Source organism: Plectropomus leopardus, chromosome 9 (genome assembly GCF_008729295.1).
Source record: "Plectropomus leopardus isolate mb chromosome 9, YSFRI_Pleo_2.0, whole genome shotgun sequence".
Classification (NCBI taxonomy): Eukaryota; Metazoa; Chordata; class Actinopteri; order Perciformes; family Serranidae; genus Plectropomus; species Plectropomus leopardus.
The window spans coordinates 14,951,504-14,969,655 of record NC_056471.1 but is presented as its reverse complement, the minus strand read 5'-3'; the positions used below and the strand labels follow the sequence as shown (position 1 = coordinate 14,969,655).

The 18,152-nt window shown below is 44.5% G+C and overlaps 1 protein-coding gene across 1 annotated transcript; it reads left to right on the top strand.

Annotated features, from left to right (window-relative positions):
* The first annotated feature begins 7,732 nt into the window (after nucleotides 1–7,732).
* egr1 (early growth response 1) lies at nucleotides 7,733–11,857 on the top strand. Its single transcript, XM_042493133.1, has 2 exons — nucleotides 7,733–8,424; nucleotides 9,259–11,857. Exons 1-2 carry the CDS (start codon nucleotides 8,214–8,216, stop codon nucleotides 10,569–10,571), a joined length of 1,524 nt encoding a protein of 507 aa, XP_042349067.1. The 5' UTR covers nucleotides 7,733–8,213; the 3' UTR covers nucleotides 10,572–11,857.
* The last annotated feature ends 6,295 nt before the right edge of the window (nucleotides 11,858–18,152 follow it).

The window sequence follows — 18,152 nt, the reverse complement described above, 5'->3', positions numbered from 1 at the left end:
CATTAACCTACACACCCAGTCGCTTCCAAGTCCTCACATGAAGAGAGAGAAGGAGAGACGACTCTGACTCGGGTAATTTGTAAACTATAAACTAAATTTAAACCATCACAGCTAATTAGATTACTTGTAATTACTTATCACTTAAGCTTTATTGTCTGACTGCTGCAGAGTTTAGAAAATCTGTTGTTGAATCTTCGGTCCAAGTGACCCAAAGTGACATTTGGCCCTCGAGCCTCGACTCTTTAAAAAACCATTGTCCCAGAAGCCAAACGCTTCTGACAGTTATTCATTTATTCATTCCTCCCTCCTTCCATTCTATGTTTTTCCCTTTTTCCTTGAGTGTTGCAGTTACGGTTGTTTGTCGTCTTGTCTGTCTGCCTCGTCAGCCGTCATACCTGTTGACGTATGGCACGCAGAGTTAAATGATTATCGTATGATTGTAAAGGGTTGCAGGGCTTTCTGATGGAGACCTGTCTCCTCAGCCCTGTAGGCTATCCCACATCGGCAGTCTCCAGCTGGGGTAGAGGGGAGGGCTGGGGGGTGGGGGAGAGGAAGAGAGGGGGAAGAGGGGGAGGAGGGAGAGGGGCTTACCTGAATCAACCTGTCGTACCTGCCCCGAGGCCCACCTGTCAACAACCCAGCGACAGTCGCTTTCTCTTTCACTCTCTGTCTCAGTCACTTTCTGGCTCTACCTTTCCATCACTTCCTCTGCCTCTGTAGCTCTCCTTACCCATTTATCTCTCTGCCTCTCACCCTCTCTACTCCTTCACTTTACTTCAGCTCCGACACTACAAAACAAATAACTCTCACCTGAGCAGACGTGCCGGTCTCCAACTGTCATTTTCACTTCACAGCAAGTTATTGGGAAAAGCTTTGGCCATTGGACCCAAGGAGACTATTTGTCTTGGCAACTTCTGATCTGACTCAAAACTCAAATAAACTCTGGAGAACAACTTAAAGGTTTGTGTGTGTGTGTGTGTGTGTGTGTGTGTGTGTGTGTGTGTGTGTGTGTGTGTGTGCCTTGCCTGTTTGTATAACAGCAGGTTTAGACAGGTCATCCTTTGAGAGAGAGGGTGATTTCAGGGTAAGTTTACCAAATTTTCAGTAGCTCAGGCTTTGTGTTTATAGCTCCAAGTTCAAAGAGGAAAAAATAAAACCCTGACTATCTCCCCTTTTTTTGCTATTCTCTGAAAAAAAAGAAAAAGAAAAGCATCAAGGGCCGAGGAGTGAGGAGTGAGGAGTGAGCGAGGGTGATGGCGTGTCTGTCTGATGCAATAATAAACCCACGCTGCATAAAGCCACTCTTCCACATAAACAGATGTGGACTGGCGGACCTCCACATGACTGTGGACTAAAGAAAAGTTTAAATTCCCGACGAAAAATCCAAAGACTGTAGTAGAATAAAAACAGGTCTGTGAGATTGGATGTTTTCTGTCTGCCCCGAGTACGTATTCACATGAGTCACACCCAAACGTGTTCACTAAAGACAACAAACCAGTTGCTGCTCAGTCTGGACGCTGAGGCCACATCTTTCTGCCTCCCTCGCTCCTTGTCTCTTCCTGTCTGTCTCTCCGTCCACATGAAGACGTCAGCAGAGTAGAGAGCAGTTGGTTTTAGTCAATCAGCCAATAAGAAGCTTTGTCCTGGTGCAACAAGGCGCAACATCCACAGGGCTTTGAAGTAAACTTTAAATGAATCTGGTCTGTGACGAATTTCTCCTCCACAAACTGACTGACAGCAGAGGACTCAAATAAAAGTACCAATACCACAATGTAAAAATACTGCATTGCCCGTAAAAGTCTTGCATTCCAAATCTTACTCTTACTCTTTATCAAGTATTATCAGTTCTTAAAGTATCAAAAATAAAAGTACTCATTCTAGAAAAATGGCCTCTCTAGCTGATTATATTATTGGATTGTTAATATTGTAATTGCATGAGCAGCACTCTACTCTTGTTGGCGGTTAAGGCGGCGTTAGTTTGAACTACTTTATACACAGTTAGGTACTTTACTTAAGTGATTCTAAACCTCGAGCCCCTTTAAAGGCTAACAAGATAAATCTGAGGGGTCATGAGACAATTAAAGGGGAAGAATAGAGGGAAAACCGCTGTGAGATACCAGTAAATAAATACCAGCAAGAGTGTTTATTGGTCCGGTGCTGCGCAGTGCATTCTGATAGTTGCAGGTTTTCAAAAGCAAATGCCACAGCCCTTTTTCTCTGTTTTCTCTGGTCATTTCGCACACTTTTCAAAAGTATTTGTGTTTTTGTACTGCGCATAGACAGCCTAGTTTTGTGAAAGGACCACACTTCTGTAAGTACATTACTTGAGTAAATGAGCCAAATCTCATCGCACAATCAATAAAAGCACAACAAGGCCCTTTTACTTATACAGGCGGGTAGAATTCAATTGCATTTTAAAGTAGAATATTTTATTTTGAGCAGTGGCTTTGGTCGTCATTTACTTCTGATCTGCTAAACTAACACATTAGCTCCTTCAACCCCAGACAACAATTTGAAAGGGAATTAGGCCCATTTTCAAAACTGATCCATGTTTCTCCTTAAGTCTAAGACAGTCCAAAACTATCAGTAAACATAAACAACTCTCCCCCAAATCCAAAAGCTGGAGTGCTAAAACTAAATTTTGTTATGTCATACGGGATTAAGTCCGGAGCTGCTCCATAGACAGTTAAAGATGTTCACAGGGGAATGTTCTGAATATATGTGTACAATTTCTGTTTCAGGACTGAGAACTCTTCAATAAAATAAAGCTCATTTGGGCATAAAAACAAACAAATATTCTGTGGGTCAGTGTCCTATTTAAATACTGATTGAACTTTAGGCCATGGAAATAACATACTGCATTTCTTAAGTTAGGTGGTATTCCCCTTTATAAAGGACTGCAAAAAAAGACTGTAATACACACAGCTGACCTATTATACATCAGCTCTGTCAACATACTGGGGTCCTGCCACCCACACACTATGGTATACACAGCTCAGACAAACACACAAAAGTGTTTTGTGACAACCTCTAAATGTTACCCGTTGCTGCGCTGTGACCACCACATGGTGTGGGGAAGCCCCGTCTTTCAGCGTGCTACCGGTGACTCATCGGGAGCTAAAAGGTCAGAGGTCAGATCTTTTGTCACAGGCATCAAACAAACAGGCTGGGGGCTCAGTGAGTCACACATCCTCGGGGACACTGCGAGGTGGGCTTTGTGCTGTGTTTGGTAATTGTCTCTCTGTCACCTACCACCCTCGGGAGGCAACAGATAAGCAGATAGAGCGGCTATTCGATGCCGGGGCCCTGTTTCTGTGTGATACACTAACACTTATCGTGCTCCACACCCGGGGGGGTAATACAACAGGGAGAGACGCCTGCAGTGACTGTGAAGTGCGAGCAGATTGTTTTTCAAACGTCGTCACCGTGGCCTAGAGCTTTAGTAGGTCAGCTCCCACAGTAAACTTGTGATCTTACCCACATAACCATACGCCGCTAACACTGGGCCAGCATTCCTCAGCAGCATTCCTGGCCTCCTCTGAACAGAGTATAAAACTGTCTGGCTGCTTCAGCGAAAGCAACAGGTGGTGTGCTGCAATCTTCTGCATTGTATTATAATGGGCTGTCTTATATTTCAAGAAGGGAGCCAAGGTTTATGATGACTGGGGCGCTGAGTCGAGGTGTCAAGTATTTAAACAGACATACAGTAATGGATGTCTTCATCGACGGTGGTTTCCAGAATTGCATTAGATCCATTTGGCTTTTCATGCATGTCAATTAGTCCGCAGATTTTCCGCGACCCCTTTGCACTGCCAGTTTCCTCGACGTTTCCGACAGATTTTTATCCCTCTCACGCCAGTTTGTCTTTTCCCAGGCGCGCTCACTCTGCGCATAAAAGGTCAGGCTGCACACTCCTGCTGGCGTCACTTTAAGAGCTGGGAGAAAAATGACATTTATCAAATACCCTCCTATCATGCTCCTCTCCCCATCACTCTGTAAGGCTGTGGGCTAATATTCAGCCTGTCACTCTGCCCGAGACCATCAGGCCTCCGCTCCTCTCCCGTTTAATTATCATCTCTCCTTGTGTGTTATAGGCCAAATTTCATTTTTTTATCATCCTAAAAATCCACCACTCTCTCCGCATACAGCTAGGCAAAATAAAACTATGAGTGCTGCATTCTGTGCTCCAAAATAACCAGGTCCTCTCTCTTACATTATTCCCTCCTCCCCATCCTCTCTGCTACATTATGTAATATGCAGGCTTTAGTAACTGTCATCGTCCACCCTCGTAATCTTGGTCCGCCCATCATGGGAGCACACAAGGCTGCACACACCTGTATGCTAATGGGAAGGGATTGCACCACCGATCGGTGTAGGCGGCATGGGAGTAGGGGAGGTGTGATGGAGGAGCTGGAGTATCTGTCTGTCTGTCTGTCTGTCCTGTCTCCCTGACTGACTGACTGCCTGGCATTGGCTGCTGACAAATGCCAGCACAAAGCTTGGTATTTGCTCCCACGTACAGTATGTGGGTGTGAGGATTCTCTCTCGGTCTCCACTTTCTATTTTTCTATCGCCCTCACCCTTCCTTCCCACCATCTCTTTTTCTCAACCTGCCTCCATCTCCTTGAGATCTATACATCTCTATTTCTCTCCTGTCTCCCTGTATTTTCATGTTCCTACTTTCCTCTCGTCCACCTCCTCTCTCTTTTTTTGGCCTCCCTATCTTCCTCCTCCTTTTTTTCTCGGAGGCAGATTGGGGCATGATTAAATATCAACCAGTGCTCGTGCTGGGTGTGATTGTGTTTGTGTGAACAGGGGCGTGGTGGCTGCGTAGGTAAAGGGACAGCCTCACTATCTCGCCGGCTGGCAGAGCGTTGGAGTTTCATCAGGCAAGGACTCCTCTGACTGGTTTGTGTGGGCAGCATTGGGGAACACACCGAGGAGGAGCGAACTGGCTGACCCAACACACACACACACACACACACACACACACACACACACACACAAACATGCTACAGTGCACATATCATGCACATCATCCACACAAACACACACACACACACACACACACACACACACACACACACACAGACTAATTCTCCTTCCCCTGCCCTTACAGCATCTGCTTCCACCCCCTCCATGCATCAGAGTGAAGGGAGGCCCAAACAGCCACTGTGAACTGTTTATCATCTTTATTACTTTATTACTTTTCCGACAGTTTTCCCTAACCTGATTTTATTACATTGTCATCAGATGATGAGTTCTCTCATCTGCTCTCTCTGCTCTTTCTTCTTTGCTTGGCCACAAATTTATCGACCTTGGTAACTGATGCATGACAGCAGCAGCGGATGCAGAAAGGAGTTTGGTATCACCACACAGTTACAGTCACTCTGTGCAACTCACCATCATCATGTCCTGAGCTTTTGGTCTTTGTTCCCTCAGGTCTGGAGCCACAGCGGCATTTCCCTTGCTGAAAAACAAAAAAGTAAACTCAAGTTTTTGGAGCGTGCGTGTGCAGTGGGAGCACCATTTTACTCCTAAAATACAGCATTGCTGTGCAGTGCCACATACCTTCAAAAGTGATTAGATTTGAGCGTTTATACGTATCTAACTGTATGAATAAACAACATTACACATTCTCCAGCTGCGCCCTCCACTTCAGGCTTATTTGGATTTTGTGAAGGAGCCTCTGCTCCAGATCATCCATAATATATGACAGAATTTTGCTATCAGTCTAATGGGGGTAAACAGAGAGATTTGCCAGAGGCTGAATGGGAAACGCCTGGGAGAGAATGCAATCCAGTAAAGACCAAAAACCTACTGTGTGTACCTGAATTATGTTGTTTCTATCGATCCATCTATCTCAGTGGCTCTCAACTGGTGGGTCACGGTCCATTCTGACTGGACTATATGCACTTTTTTGGTTGCAGTGCTATTTGTTTACTAAGTTTTAAGAAATTTCATTTTATTCTTGCAATATATTTTATTTTATTGTGTTCTAAGCCCACGTGTTATTTACATTTTGTGAGATGAAAATGAATATGTGGCAATTTATCAAATGTGTGGACCTTGAACTAATGACAAGGGACCAAATCTGGATCCCGTGGCTGAACCTGTTTGGAACCTATCTATCTATCTATCTAGTGCAATAATATGTCACTCCATCCTGGATTAAGCTGATCGTGATTATATCATTGTGGCACTAGCCCCTGTAGATGGAGGGCAGTTGAACATGATTTGAGAGCTATGCAATCAGTATTTTGAGTAATTTCGAAATGAAACAATATTTTTTTTAAAAAAAAAAACAGGGAGTCTCACCTGCGCTGCCCTCTCCAACGCAATAGCAGCATCTCTCTTCTGTCTCTTCTTCTCTCCTCGCTCTCTCTCAGGCCACCTCAAAGTGTCCTGCCCACGATGTTTCCCAATGAGGTTGCTCGCATATAGATCCAGTCAGCAGCAAGGGAAACACATTGATTTCCCGTCAGCATCCACCGAGGACTGCTGGCGCGCCAGCCCAAGCTGGAGCAGCCGGGGGGAACATCGGTATCCCGCAGGCGTCCTGGCAGCTGTGCACAGCCTTGTAAATGCGGCCCATTAGGCCGCTGAGTGGCAGAGAGATTCCCCGAATATTGAGCCGGGGACACCCCTCAATTAGACGGATCGCCCCGCACCTCGTCAGCATCCGCGGCTATCTGTTCTCATTAATCAATGACACAGCCGAGAAAGAGGGAAAGTTAATTTAGAGGAAGTTTGCTACCAGCCAGCAGAGTTTGCACAGTATCAACATTTTAAGCTCATTGCTTAGAAATAAACTCATCTATAGGGTATATTAAACTGTATAATACTGACTGCCAAAATCGATTTAACATGTTGGCAAATTATTCATAATCAATAATCCAATAGATTGATTAAAAAATGCATGACAATGTGGCTTTAAAGGCTGTGTGAAAAGTATGCCTCGGTCTAAAAAAAAAAAAGAAAAGAAAAGCTTAAGATCACTTTTGAATTATTTTTTGCTTGTTTTAGTTGAAAATGTGTGTGTATCATAATACACTAAATTGTTGCATTTGTGGTTAAAACGTATTTAGCGCACAAGCAGGCAGTCTTCACATTTCAACACGAAAAAAAAACAACATATAAAGCAGTTCCTCTGTTGCACAAAGTCTTTCACATAAAGTCTAATAGTTGAGCTGGAGCTGTGCTTTAAAACAGAGAAGCAGTCTGCTGCTGACATTAGTTATTGTGAGCGCTGGACATGATTTGCACTCCAGCCTCTCATTCACTGCCAAGCAGCGATCAGCGCTGCCTCAGGAAGTTCCAAATAAGGACAGGGAAATGGAAACCCACCGGAATAGGTCCTTATGTAGTCACGACCTTATAAGGCACGGCGGAGCCGGGCTTTCCGGCAGCAGCGCAGCCTGCTGCACAGATGGGAAATCCAAATCAAATCTATGGGGCGACGGGGAGAGAGCAAGAATTATGCTGCTGTCTCGCGGAGCTGTTCTGCTATGAAGATACATTGATTCGGGACAGAGGAAGAGCGGCGTTGTCTTCGCAATTTACTGCGAGAGCTTAATATAAAGTCTCTCCTCTCTGCTTTCCCCCCAGGCCAGCGTCATGTGTCCTCCACTGCAGTGCCTAAATATGGGCTTCCTCCGCTCCATATATGGACATCTACGTCACGGCAAGAGGGTATAAAAGGAGCGGGGAAACCTCTCAGCTCAGAGAGAGCCCTGAGAGCCCACAAGAGCAACTGTTAGAGCAGAGATAGATAGACAAACACATAGAACTCCCTTACTGAGAAATATCACAACAAAAGTACAAAGTCAATTCAAAACAACATCCATCCAAGAGGGTCAAAACCTAATTGGATGAGCCATTTAATACATAGATACAAAATCAAGACTGATCTGTTGATTCATTTCGATGGATCTTAGGTAATGAGTATAAAGGACACTTTTGATTTTTTCTGAAAAGACAAGTGGATCTTTACTCATCTCTGAGAGAAAGAGGAAAACAACAGGACAACTGGAGAGCAAGAGTCACGGAGTGAGACAGAAAACTGCATCTTCCGAGACATCAGCAGAAGTGTGCCGCGCTCCCTGAGCTGGGCTAAGTGATTCCCTCCACCTGCGAGGCACCGCTCTGCCAGCGTGCACCCAGCCTCCCTGCACTCTTCACCAGCCACCGGCACAGCTCAGCACCAGCAGAGGATGGCTGCAGCCAAGACCGAGATGATCCTCCCAGCCCTGCAGATCTCAGAGCCCCTGAGCTTCCCTCACTCCCCCATGGATAACTACCCCAAGCTGGAGGAAGTGATGATGCTGAGCTCTGCAGGGACCCCCTTCCTCACCGCCTCCGCACCCGAAGGTGCAGGCTTTGGCTCCGGGGAGCCAGGAGAACAGTACGACCACCTTGCTGGAGGTAAGAGCTCAAATTTTGCCTCAAACTGAACTAAAGATTACAGCAATCTGCTAAGCTATACTAAAACAAGAGAAGAGTTTAACAGCTGCTTAACTAAATATTGTTTATGCTGTGTAGTGTTAATTCACATGATTAATTGATTATATAACTGAAGCTGACATAAGTAACAAGTCTATATTAATTTGTTTTATCAAGGCTTGTGAAGAGAATTTTTTTTTTATTTAAAGTGAAATTGCAGGCTGAACGTAAATTTAATTTTTAGCTGATCTGACAGGACACAATAATAAAATAAAATTGCATATGAAGAGAGAGAGGGAATTTAAAAAAAAAACAACAAAACAAATAAAAACATCTGACTCAATATCAATTTATTGATAGCTCTAAATCCCTGTCGACTCTCGGAGGACTCAAACACTGCTCAGTCACTGCATGCCTCTAGACACTCCTACAGCTCAATTCAAATTGCATTCCTAAAACCAGCTGAACTGCAGTTTCGGTAATCAATTGCCTCAGGCTCTGTGATGGGCTTCAAGAATGTGCACGTTTGTGCGTGTGTGTGTGCAAGACAGGAGGAATGAAAGAAAGATCGAGAGAGTGTGAGCGGAGGAAAATGCAAGCATAGAAAGCTTCTACAGCAGCGCCTGTTGAGACAGTTTGAGAGTTTAGGGGGAAAGAGTTTGGTTGGAGGGGGTTTCTCTGCGTGGGCACCTGACTGATCGGTCTCAGAAGAGAGGGGTGACACACTGTCCACTGCTCTGGCAGGATTCCCCCTCTCCCTCTCTCTGGATATTGACAGTTTGATTAATGTCTCCTCTTTCTCTGTGCTCCCTGCAGATACGTTACCTGATATCCCCTTCAACTGTGAGAAGTCAGTGGGAGAGCAGACCTACCCCACCCAGAGGCTGCCCCCCATCTCCTACACGGGCCGCTTCACACTGGAGCCCGCCACCACCTGCAGCAACAGTCTCTGGGCGGAGCCCATCTTGGGCTTGTTCACTGGTCTGATGGGCAATATTGCCCCCACTTCTTCCTCCGCTGCCTCACAGACCACTTCGTCCTCCTCTTCATCTGCCCCATCCTCCACTTCCTCCTCTTCTACCTCCTCCTCATCTCAGAGCCTCAGCTCCTCAATTCACCACAGCGAGCCCAACCCCATCTACTCAGCCGCTCCAACCTACTCCAGCCCCAACTCTGACATCTTCCCGGACCAGGGCCAGGCTTTTCCCAGCTCGGCCGGAGCAGTGCAGTACCCTCCTCCGGCCTACCCCAACGGCAAGACCTGCAACACCAGCTTCCCTGTGCCCATGATTCCTGACTACCTCTTCCCTCAGCAGCAGGGAGAGATCAGCCTGGTGCCTCCTGACCAAAAACCCTTCCAGAGTCAGTCGAGCCAGCCCTCCCTCACTCCTCTGTCCACCATCAAGGCCTTTGCCACCCAAACTGGTTCCCAGGACTTAAAAAGCGTCTACCAGTCCCAGCTGATTAAGCCCAGCCGCATGCGCAAGTACCCCACCCGGCCGAGCAAGACGCCTCCTCACGAGAGGCCCTACGCTTGCCCCGTGGAGACCTGCGACCGTCGCTTCTCCCGCTCCGATGAGCTGACACGTCACATCCGCATCCACACGGGCCAGAAACCCTTCCAGTGCCGCATCTGCATGCGCAACTTCAGCCGCAGCGACCACCTGACAACACACATTCGCACTCACACTGGCGAGAAGCCTTTTGCCTGTGAGATCTGCGGACGCAAGTTTGCTCGCAGTGATGAGAGGAAGAGGCACACAAAGATCCACCTACGGCAGAAGGACAAGAAAGCAGAAAAAGCAGGAGCGGTGGTGGTGACGGCGGCGCCGGTATCAGCCGCTTCACCCGCCTCCAGCTACCCTTCACCCATCACCTCCTACCCTTCTCCAGTGTCTTCTTACCCATCTCCAGTCACCTCCTGCTACTCCTCTCCGGTCCACACTTCCTATCCATCTCCTTCCATCGCCACCACTTACCCGTCGGTGTCCATGTCCAGCACCTTTCAGTCCCAGGTCGCCTCCTCCTTCCCTTCCTCAGTCGCCTCCAACATCTACAGTTCCCCAGTCCCCACCCCGCTATCAGACATGCAGACCACTCTCTCCCCAAGGACAATCGAGATCTGCTAAGAAAGAGCAAAGAGAAAAACTTTTTAAAGTCTCTCCGCACTTCTCCTTCCTTAAGGTTCTTAGAGGGGAAAGAAATCAGCATCAAAAGACTTTGTTTTCCCCTCCAAAAAGCACTTTTCTGTCTGCTCCCTGTGCAGCGTTAGGTGAATCTTGAGATTTACCTGAAAGAGAGAAAAAGACACATGTCAAGGACTGGGCAAAGACAATAGAAGATGAAAAGGGATTTCTTTCTGTCTCTGTAAAACAAATGCAGCACTTCAAATGCATAAGGGACTCAACAGATAGAGCGTAGAAACCGGCACTGACGGGTCTCTACCATTAGGTACACAGCAACCAAGAGACAGACAGATTGCCAACAGTTGTGGTGCTAAGGCACATTTGCCCTTGCAGGCACTCATACAGTACAAAAGACATTGAATGATATACATAAGCTACCATATATGTATATTGTACATGTGCCATGTTTTGTTTTTATCATTCTTTGGTACCATTGATGTGAAAAATTATTTGCATATTTGCATTGTATTATTTGAAGTGAGCAGGGCCATATTTTCTACATATTTTCTCTATTATGTAGTGATGATGCTGTGATACGTTTTGACATTGTTTGAAAAAAAAAGCACTTAAGTATTCAAGCATGAGTAAGAGTGATGTTAGTTTCTGTTTGTAAATATCATCCACTGGTACTATCTCTTTCTCTCTTTCTCACATGTGACATATCGCTTGGTTATATGGAAAAATAGAGAAAAGAAAAAAACATTCAAAAAAAAGAAAAAAAAAACAAAACAAAACAAGACAAACGCTCCCGTTATTTGGTGCCTTTTTGTGAAGCCTTGCTGATGTTGTTACTCGGCTGCGCGCGAGAGAGGATGCACTGCATCTCGCCTTAAGGGTTGAGGGAATATTTTTGTTACAGAATGTAAGTCATACTCAGAGGGAGGAAAAGGGACGAGCTACGAGGGCACCGCTTCATTTCATTAGAATGTAAGCAAAAAAGGAGAAAAACTATAAAGTATATTTTTGTAAAACTTAAGTGTAAATATCCACATCTTCAAGAGCTGGAATGTTGAAGTTACCTACTGAGTAGGCATGGGATTCTTTTGTATGTTATATACATGCAGTTCATTATTTTGTGGTTATCTTTATTTTGTAATTGTGTTTGTTAAAACAAGTGACTGTTTCTGGCTTCTAAACACATTGAATGCGCTTAACTGCCAATGGGATATTTGGTGTACAAGATATCCTCCCAGAAATGAAATATAAATAAAAATATGAATATATATGTATATTTGTTCTCCCACTTTATTGTCCGACATCTGTGTTATCAAATATTTCCACTGGTTCTTCATACAGAGCCATTATATTACATCACCCTTCATTTCATCACGTACACCCCTCATACATGCACATCCTTTATTCCATCATCTTATATGTTAATTGTATGCAGCTTATTAGTGGATTTAAACCACGACTTCACATCACAGAAAGCCACCCTTTCATTTGGGGAAAATGTGCACAGTGTGATCTTATAGAAACTCTCCGTTTCAATCACTGTTCTCCAATTGAACCCTGTATTAATGATAACACTAATGCATGACTCCCATGCCTATAAACACTGGAGATGAGGAATTCTTATCTAGATCCAACATGCTCTTGAAGATATTAAGCTTATCTAAATTTCCATTTCATTTTAGATTTTGTGATACACACTGGCCCTTGCTGTTGAGCACATAGACTTCCAGCAATTTAATCTTTAGGCAATTTTTTCCCCTCTTCTGTATGCTGTTAGATTTTTTTTTTTTTTTTTTTTGGAGAGGGATATTTTAAACTCACTGTGCTTAGACATGCACAGGGTTATTTTCACTGAGCGCAGGTGAAATCCATCACATGATAATTACCTTCTTTTCTGCAAATGTGCTTGGCGAGATGCTGTCACCCCGTAGCGAATGAGCTGTAACACACAATTGGGCAATATCTGTGTAGGTTAGGCTGAATTGTTGCAAGGGTGCAGCTGAGCAGACTGGCCCTGAAGGTTTAACCGCTGTTTCTTTTGGTTTTTCAAGCAGAATATAATAACAGCCTCTTTGCACCGTCATTATTCATCCGCCACTGTTCCCTGGGCAAGAAATTCTTGCTACATGTTTGAGTATGAAAATAAAACAGCTTGGGTTTTTTTAAGCCTATGTAGACAAGAACCCTCCTAAGTTTTTTTTTTTTTTCCTCTTGGAGCTTTGGAGTAATTTTGTGTTGTGAAATGCACTAACCAAAATACTCACAAATGCAAACACAGCTAAAATAGAAAGCAGGAAAACAAGTAGAAGAGAGTGATGGAGGGAAAAGGAAAATAATTAAGATAATTGGTCTCCTGATCCCAAATTGACTTTCTAAATCGGGCCTGATGAGGTGTGTGTGTGTTCGTGTGCACATGTATGCAGGCATTTGTGTGCCATATACACAGTGACTGTCTATAGACTTTAACTAATGTTTCCTGCTGTGTGCCTGTATGCTGCTTCGGAGATGTTTAAGGTTGTAATTGTTTGAAATTCGCCGTGTTGGCAGCAGTTGTTCTGCTCTGCATTTCCTTGGTTAAAGCTCAGCGTGTTTGTGAAACCATCTACCTGGACAGTTTGCAAGTGTATGCATAGGTGTAGATTTTGGGGGACGCAGGGGACACTCTACCCTCAATATTGAGAACATTTGTCCCCATCAATAAAAAAATGAAAGTAGCCGAGGACTTATATTTAACAAAATTAAAGACCATCATACCATAAACTGATGCAGAAAAGGCACAAATGGGCACATAAAAATTCACTAGAATGCAGGAAATAAAGTGCAAGCATATATGTCCTCCTCAAAGTTGAAACAAAAACTTTGGCCTTGAACAAATGTCTACATACAAGCATAATACAGCAAAAGGCAGCAAAAACAGCAACGCAAAGTAACAATTGTCCATTTTCATGGATGAAATCTGCATCACTGCTACAACTCAACAAACAAATTAAACACACACGCACACACACACACACACATGTAAGAGGATGTACTACAGCCGAACACTAATCAGTACTGTTGTTAATCTCTCTTTCTTGATGTTTAAAAAAATGATGTTCTCCACGCAGCGCCACATGCAGCTTTTCTTGGCAAATCTCAAACCTCCTTGTGTTGCTTAAAATCCTGAAATCTGTCATTTCCTGTCATTGTTTACGGCATTATTTTGGTCCCTGGCTGCAAATCAAGAGCCATTCAGCAGCTTTCGCATCAGAACTTTCTCATAGTGCCATGCTTTTAGGAAACTCTTTTACTCAATGTGAAAACCACAGACTGTGCTTCTCTCAGCCCTTTCTCATGTTAAGAGACAATATTTCAACCAGTGTTGTCACAGTCTATAACCCAAACGTTAGAAAGACAGACGAGCGATATCCCTAAAAGTGTGAGAGGGATGGTGTAGCCCATCATGTCCTCTTGCTCTGACTCAAGGCTCTTCCTCGCATATCAAAGCTCAAGCGCTGAGCTTGTTCTGTTTAGGGAGGTGCAGGAGAGGAGTTGGGAGTGCAGTTGCGTTGTGGCTTCACTCTGTTGTAACCCACAATGGAGCCACCTCACGACCCCCAACGGGCTTCCACTTCAAGAGCCATGCCTTTGTTCAAAAATGTATTTGTTCTCTTATTCTTTTTGGGAACTGTGTAAAACAAAAAAAGGACGAATGGCGAAACGCATCGTTCTTTCTCCCTCAGCCCGTCAACCCCACCTCTTTCCCTCTCTCTCCACGTCTGTCTCTACCTCGCTCTCCCTCTCTGCTAGTGCATATTTTGCCGCAGATGCTAATGATCTACCCCCTCTGTATTCTGATGCAAGGTCTGTCTACACTTTTCCCTTTCATCCACATACAAATGTGCTCTTATTGCCTCTTCGCCCTCGGGCCTTTTAAGATGCCTTTTTGAAATATGCCGTTTGATAAGCACATCATTGGCTAAGTCCCCGCAGTGATTAGAGATCTCTTTAATGTGAGCAAGTTAGAGAGTGAATGAGGGGCTCCGGGGCCGGCAGCTATCCGTTCTCCTCTGCCCTCACCCCTTGACATCTCCCGGGCCGCTGGGGAGGGACTAGTGTCAGCTACGGCGACGCAGAGCCCAGCTTAGCACGTATGTAGGCACCGCTGGCCATCCTTCATGCTTCATCTCCACATGGAGATTAAGCACGGGAGGAGAGACACTGGAGAATCGCCTTCATAGAGACACGGTACTGTATGCTGGAAGGCTAGATTCCTGTACTTTATCACAGGGATATGACAGGAGGACTGCTCTCTAATGTCTTTTAAATATGCTCCATTGATCTAATGTTCAGAGCCTCGCTTTGCCTCGCTGGGATGGCTTCTTTTTTTTTTTTTTTTTTAAATCTTGCCAATAGGGAATGCTGATACAGTCGTCAGGTGCTTTCTTCTGTTCTCTGCCTTGCACTCGACACCTGTTGAGCCTTTTGGGATAAGTAGGTTATATTTAAACTGCTTGATTTCCAGCCTCCTCACAGTTACATTTCAGGTAGATTGCAACATTTATGCAGACGCGGCGTTCAGGAGACGTGCTCGGCGTATCACAGTTTGAAACAAACATCAGTCAAAAAGGGTAAGCATGATAAACATGGACAAAACATAGCGGGTCATCTGTGTCCAATCATCTCCTCAAGCTGTAAACGAAACACAGACCAACAGATGCTCAGCTTTGCACACAAAGAGTCACATAAAAGATTATCGATATGTCACAAATTTGCTCTCCATTTCTGGGTTAAGATGTGTGAATCTTTTGCTTGTGTGTCAGCTGTGTACTTGTTCAAACACATGCCAGATGTAAGAGCAGCACAACTCACAAGCAGCTTTGAAATTATTTGTGGCACACAAAAGAGATTTTTTGACGTATCACTTCCACAATAATCTACAGGTGTCCTGGCAACTTTCGCTCGACTTAATAAGCCATGCTTGTTTGAAGTACATGGCTTTGAACAGACAACAAAACAGTGCATGCTTAAGTACCTCCAAATATGACACCTCTTCAACTCGGCATCAAGTACACTACAGCTTCACAAAAGGCACCTGGGTGGCTCTGAAATGCAAACAGGCCCTCATAAGTCTTTATGTGTTAAGGCTAGTAAGTGGGCTCGAGTTGTTTTCTTTTCTGTCTGTGAGTCTGACTATCATATGCAATCCCCGAGCAGGGTCTCTGAAGCTGGGTAAATAAATGCAGTCATGCCTCTCAGAGACTTGTCTGTTTTTATCAGAGGGATGGATGTTCTGCAGCAGATGGCTTCCTGCTGCAAATTAGAGGCTTCTGACGGCACCATACAAGACATCAATTCCTACATAACAATAATTCAAACAAAAAAAACATATAAATAGATCCATGTTATTACAGTAAACAATTTTAAATAGTAGTAAAATGGCTACAAAACTATCATTGATATCGCCTGCTTGTTTTCTCGTAAATCTGACTGTTTCTGTGACCCATTTTATTCCACATGAAGCAGCACAGATGCATTTCAGGGTCACTGGTTTTGCTTGAACTGTAGTTCAAGAGTTCAGAACAACCACCCAGTTGTCACAACAGCCCAGATTAGAGGTGAGAGCTACAGTGCTCTGTGTGTGTGTGTGTGTGTGTGTGTGTGTGTCTGCAGTAAACCAGATTCACAGTTTATAGCTTGGCCTGTATTTACAGATATCTGGCCTTCAAGGCATTTGCTTTTTTTATTAGGGTGTTAACAATATATGTATTTTTAGTGAGCAGTTCGATATGAAATTTTCGGTTCAGTACATGTTACAAACCAAACAATTCGTTGAACATTTGGAAATAGTATATAGAGCTTAAATTGTGCGAAATATGTTCTCAGTGCCACAGCGCTCAACAAGGGAGCCAACATAACAAAACAGGCAACGTGCTGTCTGCTCCTCCCACCTCCAAACCAAACACTGAAACACATTGGAAGGCACGCTACACCAAGCTAGCATTTTAAAATACAACATAAAGAACAGCTATTTAACAAAGTGGCCTATGAAGAAAAATACCTTCGTGCCACATCATCGTGCCTATCGATTAATCAACGGATACAAAAGTTTCTCATTTAAGATCTTTTCAAAGATTATTCCATGCCAAAGGTACATAGTGGGAAAATGCAGTTTTGCCAAGATCTGTCAAAACTGAGGGTATTTTAAAATGCAACTACTCCACAGGAGTGTAGCTGGTAACTGCCAGAGTTAAGATTTTAGACTGGAAGTTTACATATTGCTTTGTAGATAAAAATGCTGCTTTCTGCAAGTGGTCAATTATGTTCAATGCACCAAATCATAAACGATGTAGTGGTGCTACAACCACTTATAATAATAAAGTTGATACAAAACCAACTGACCACCTCCAGAGATCAGATCAGGGCTTCCAGTGTCTAACTCTGATACATCAAAAGCGGAGAGAGACCTAACAGAAAATCTGTCTCTCTCTTCCCTCCAGATGTGCCCTGCAGTGACTTCACCACCTGTCATTCAAAAGGCGGAGGCCAGGTGTCTCATCCGACACCACAGCCACCTGTTCTGAGATGCACCACACACACAATCAAACACACACACGCACACACACACACACACACACACACACTCGATCCTGTAAGTGCTGCTTTTTCCACAGTACATGAGCACTGACCACAACTTAATCTGCATTTTGACCATGTACTGCCAAAAATAATCCCCGAACCCACTTCTTAGGTAATACCTGTGGAATGATAATAAATAATGCAATCTGCCACATAAATGAACCTTTAGTCACACAACCGAAAGAGGAAAAAACAATATCCCTGGTTCAGGGCCAAATATAATAGATTCAGAAATAACAGTGGTGGCAAGAGACACCCTTTGTCTCAGTGTTTTATAGTTGTTGTTTTTTTTTTTGACTCACACTGACAATGTTACTGTGTGCCGTTGCTGCTGCGCTTTCATAATGCAGCACCAGGTATTACAAAAGCAGCACTTGTCATCCGGCTGCTGCTGAGCCTCATTTTAAAGGCTGAGCTGTAATCACATATGAAAAAAATAGGAGATTCCTGTGTGGACAGAATGTAGAATTAGGCAAACAGGTGTGTGTGTATGCCACATGTGCCTATACGCTGCAGCCATAAGGTGTTATCAGTCTCAGGAGTGACAGCATGATCGCAAGGGAGTGGGAGAAGTGAGATTTGGGGAGGCGGAGGGATACGGTGAATGTGTATCATCATCTGTCCAGGTTTCCTTTCCCGCCCCCTCACTACAGCTGTCCTGCACGTCTGATGAAAGCCTTGCACTTCTATATTTGTCCCACAGTGATGAGGTGGAACTAATGGCCACTTTCACACCAGCTGATGTCATCAGTGTGCTGCGCCTGGGGAGCAGGAGGGTGGGAGCGGCCAGGATACCTGCTGGGAGCCTCTGTTGTCCACCAGCGCATGAATAAATGATTTACATTGACTCGCTTGTTTTATGCCTAATGTTGTCAGGGGGGTCGCTCAGGTTAGCTCTCTGCAAGGGTCTGCTAATGTTTAAAGGAGTAGTTTGACATTTGGGATGGCTTT

What these genes read in the sequence shown, in the direction of transcription:
- egr1 (XM_042493133.1), top strand. Translation starts at nt 8,214, where the DNA reads ATGGCTGCAGCCAAGACCGAGATGATCCTCCCAGCCCTGCAGATCTCA. An exon ending in GTACGACCACCTTGCTGGAG is followed by an intron (nt 8,425 to 9,258) that starts GTAAGAGCTCAA and finishes TGCTCCCTGCAG; the next exon opens with ATACGTTACCTGATATCCCC.